This window comes from Conger conger, chromosome 19 (assembly GCF_963514075.1).
Source record: "Conger conger chromosome 19, fConCon1.1, whole genome shotgun sequence".
NCBI lineage: Eukaryota > Metazoa > Chordata > Actinopteri > Anguilliformes > Congridae > Conger > Conger conger.
In genome coordinates, this window is record NC_083778.1 from 8,033,723 (window position 1) to 8,038,327 (window position 4,605).

The 4,605-nt window shown below is 46.4% G+C and overlaps 1 protein-coding gene across 4 annotated transcripts in view; it reads left to right on the top strand.

The window, feature by feature from the left end:
• The first annotated feature begins 424 nt into the window (after positions 1–424).
• The window catches only part of LOC133119087 (EF-hand calcium-binding domain-containing protein 4B-like), a 13,443-nt gene continuing 9,262 nt past the window's right edge, over positions 425–4,605 (top strand). Inside the window, exons 1-4 of one of the 4 annotated variants that reach the window (XM_061229497.1) lie at positions 425–560; positions 2,973–3,535; positions 3,671–3,782; positions 4,091–4,247. In XM_061229497.1, the coding sequence (XP_061085481.1) occupies positions 3,356–3,535; positions 3,671–3,782; positions 4,091–4,247 (449 nt within the window). In that variant the 5' untranslated portion in view covers positions 425–560; positions 2,973–3,355. Of the gene's footprint in view, positions 561–794; positions 1,453–2,972; positions 3,536–3,670; positions 3,783–4,068; positions 4,248–4,605 lie in introns of those variants that run through there. The other 3 variants (XM_061229499.1, XM_061229498.1, XM_061229500.1) reach the window with 3 other exon arrangements.

Below are 4,605 nucleotides of genomic sequence, written 5' to 3' on the forward strand. Positions count from 1 at the left end.
TTACACCAGGCGTGCCAAAAACCTGTTTTTTTACTTTCAAGTACTTTTTTTTTTTTTTTTTTTTACTTTCTTTTATTTTCGTTCTACTTTATATTTTTTCCATATTTATCAAGGGTGCCAATAATTCTGGAGCCCACTATATATTGTTTCTGTTATCTGACAAACCAAGTCTTATTTTTTTTCTGTTTTGTGACATATTTTGCCTGGTATATGGAATGGAAAGCAGAGAGAGACACATCCAGACGTCAAATGTCTGCTCACGGTTCTGGGATGCGTTCGGAATTACTTTAATCGCTTCACTTCGCTCATACGCTTTCCTGTGAAATAGAGATGGTCCGCGGAACTGTCCGAACTGTTGCCATGGCTACCATGCGCCGCACAATCTTTGTTTTTAGGTCCCACCCTCAATCAAGTTACACTTGTGCACCTCCATAGGTGGCGTTGTGTGTGCACGGCACCAATTTATTCAGATATAGACTTGTAACTGCTCTTTACGTTACACATGCGAGCTGGAAGATTCCTTCTGCGGGTTGAAGATGATCGGGATGTTTGTAAGCAAAGTTAGTAGTGCGTTTCTTCGTGCATTTCGATGATATGTTTTGTACGTTTGTAAGGAGACTGTGCAACAGTAGTCGGTCACCCATTGCGCATTCGGGGCTACTGATCAGGAAGTTTGCCTGGCTGTTCTTGTGCCGCTGAATTGAAATTGTTTTACATTGTTGTGGAAGTGCTGACATTATAACTTGGCTGAGCTTTTTGCGCGTAGCCGTCGTTAGTGCTTGTCACTATATGCAGTGTATTGAATTGAATTGTAAAATGTATTACAAATAATCATTTCTTAATTTCCCGTTCGTTTTAAGCGATTGCGATTGTCAAAGTCAAATATGTTGTTGCCACCTTAATCACTCGAAGTAAATATTTTTAATGGTTGTTGTTTGACTGGATAAACTTGAAATGTGTTCAGACTCGTGCGAAACGAAAGATTAAATGGGAGGTGACTGCATTAAGAGATTAATTATGGTGCTTAAGAACAGTTGCAGGAAAAGTGACTCACTCCAACTCTCTCTCTCTCTGTTAATTAAACTTGCTGCAGGCTATAGCCACTATAACTCTCTCTGATAAACACACTGCCTACTGTACCCACTCTAACTCTCTCTGATAAACACACTGCCTACTGTACCCACTCTCACTCTCTCTGATAAAGTTGATTCATGCTATACCCACTATAACTCTCTCTGTTAAACTTTCTGCTTGTTGTTTCTTGATTAGTTCTCATGGGGTGGGGCAAGTACAGTCAAACCCGTGCCCTACACAACATTTTCACTGTATTCAAAGCTGAATGAGTGTGTGGGCAGAGAGGGTCGTAACAGCGTTCCACCCAGTGTGTTCAGCCACTCACGTGAAGAGCCCTTAATCAAACTAGATAACTTCAGCCCGGACTCACACATTCCCGTAAGTGTTTTACTACAATATAAACAACAGGAGTTTCTGGGACATGTTTCATCAACTGACAGGGTCTTTGTTTTTAAATGAAGACAACTTCAGTAGGAATACTTGAGCCAATAGACTAAGGCTTGTTTGATCCTGCACTCTCTGAAGTAAAGGTTGAAACATAAAAAAGGTACACATGCTTGTCACTGTGGCGGTACCTGAAAGATACGTAAAATTGTACCCTGTGTCAGAGAGGCTATTTTGGAAGTCGCGACTCCTGGTTACGCAACGGGTGTGCGTGCGTGTGTGTGTGTTCAATGAGGGCAGGCTGTGGTTCGGAACTGTACTGTCCTCTCAGGTCCACTTTTGCACTTGTTCTTGTGTTTGATTTGCACTTTGTTGTACGTCGCTCTGGATAAGAGCGTCTGCTAAATGCCGCGTAATGTAATGTAATGTTAGGAGTATGACTCTTGAATGCATGAATTAATAAATTAATCCAAGTCCCTCACAAGTATTTCACTGATGCAGTTAAAATTGTACACACACCTAGGCAGCAATATATAATTAATTTGTACCCTTTTTTGCTTGGTAAACGTAATCATTTGTACCCAAAGAGAACATTACTGCACTTTCAGGGAAATTTGAAGCTTGAAGAATACAAATGTCCTCCACTGTCACTTCATTTCTGAGAGTGTGGGTCAACACTCGAATTGCGAAATTGCACGTTAAGTCAAGTGTTGAGTGACGGTTGTAGTTCATAGCACTGCACCGAAGTCTCTCGCATCCACGGCCTGCCTTCCTGTGGAGATCCCGCAGGACTTGAACAGCAGGGCCTGCTGCAAGGCTAGCGTGTGCCTTTTTGGTCTCTGTCCAAGATAAACTCTGGTGGTGGCTATGCGGATCTTCGCCACCGTGTCACCACTGTCCTGGGTACACGATGTGTAAAGAGGGTGTCGCGATCGTGTAACATCCTGTTTGTTTTAGCGGGAGTTTCCACTGTTCACTGTTCCTCTGTGCTCATGAGGAACAGAGTCCGTTGTGAAATCGGGCCTCGTCCTGCCGCTGTGGAGAACTGTGTTCAGACCGCGGACGAGCGGAGACTACCAATGCCGCGTTCATTTCGTGTGAATGGTATTTAATATGTCATCTGATAATACTTTCTCAAATTTAACGCAGTATGCACGCCCTAAAATTCATCCTCAATTCGGTGACTAAATGAAAGGGAGAAAGAGCACATCCCAGCCTAGTCTCTTGACCAGGGATAGTCACATCTCACCCTCAAATCTGGCCCTGGTTTTCATTCCTCCCTGCCCATGAACTGAACAATTAGTGCTACCAATTGGCCAGACTGTCAGGTGTGAGTCAGGTCTTCACACCTGACTCCCAGGTAAGGGGCAGGTGGAAAATGTCAACGCTTGAGGAACAGGGCTCTTGGTTACGCCCCTGGCAGTGACTCCTGGTGCTCACTTTCCCAGCTGTGTGCCGGGCAGCAGAGACGCGTTTCTGTTTCTGAAGATTTCCTCCCTGTGTCTTTCTCCCAGGCTTCATCGGCTGATTAAAGAGAAGGTTGCTAAGCGATGAGGAGCAACAGCGTGGTCAGGAGGCTCTGCTGTCATAATTTAGAGTGAGAGAGTGAAAGAGACTGAGAGAGTGAGTGTGACAGAGTTAAAGAGTGAGACTGAAGGAGTGAGAGATGGCAAAAGAGTGAGAGACCGTGAAAGAAAGATGGCGAGAGTGTGAGAGACAGTGAGTGAGGGGGAGAGTGAGGGAGAGACCGTCAAAGAAAGAGATAGTATAGGTGTGAGAGAGGGCGACAGAGAGAGAGGGGGAGAGTAAGGGAGAGAGAGGGAGATAGTAACGGTGTGAAAGAGGGAGGGGGAGAGTAAGGGAGAGACGGTTAGAGAGAGAGGGTTGTGATTTAAGCATGGCAGAGGTCAGCGGGGGGGTGAGGCCGGGCCAGCCCAGGCTGGGGGTGCTGGAGACGGGGCCGGCTCAGAGCAGGGGCCAGGACACGGGGCTGAGCGCTATGCAGGACAAGACCCGCGAGTTCTTCCTCATCTGTGACATGGAGGACAAGGGATTCATCACACGCAGAGACATGCAGGTACACGCACACACACACACAGGCCCACACACAGGCCCACACACACAAACACACACACACACACACAAACACACACACATACACATAAAAGCCTCAACTCAATCACGATAATGTAATGTAATCTGTGTCTTTCAGAGGCTCGGTGGACAGCTGCCTCTGACTGCAGACGAGCTGGAGAACGTCTTTGACACGCTGGACGCCGATGGAAACGGCTACCTCACGCTGGAAGAGTTCTCCTCGGGATTCAGTGAGTCAAATGACCCTGAGTCACATGACCTGTGTGCACCAGCAGCGTTCAGGCACAGAAGGCTTGACTGAGCACAATAGGGTAATGCCAAATACCCCTATAACATAGACAGCAACCTGGGGGACACAGATATAAGCAAATTCACATCAGCTGACATGTATTATAAGAATAATAATAATGAGTTTTTTAGCTGACGCTTTTGTCCAAAGCGACTTGTTTACTTGCGCGTGTGTACAGCATGTGGCAGAAGCTAGTGCTAGCTCCAGCCTCTCTTTAACACTTGTAGAGTATCCGCTGTTCTGTCCCAGGCCACTTCCTGATTGGTCAGACGACTTCGGGACCGGGGGAGGGGGCGGAACTGTACCAGAGCCAATGGGAGGAGAAGCCGGCGGGCAGTGAGGAAGAGGAGGAGAGGCACTTCAGCATGCTGATGGAGAGCCTGGGTGCCGGCAACGTGTTCCAGGAGTAAGAGCACAGCTACTGGGCTACATGACCATCGGTCAAACACTCTCTTGTTTTCCTGGTCCCGTAGGGTTAGATGCGAGTGAAGTTTCTGGCGATTTCACACTGACGTGGAAGATTTCCATGTTCAGAAGAGTTTGTCTGGAGTCTCAGTGAATGCGGGACCAGTTGAGAGAAATCGGAGACGAGATGTTGAACTTTAATTCGCCCGTTTCCCTGATTGTGTTGTTAATGATTTATTTTCTAATTTCGAAAGAAAACTGAATTTCTTGTGGGCCCCTTCTGGACAGACTGTTTGCAGGGTCAGAGCAGTCCAGGGAACACTTGATGAGTGCCTCCCAATACTCTTAAAATGCATCTT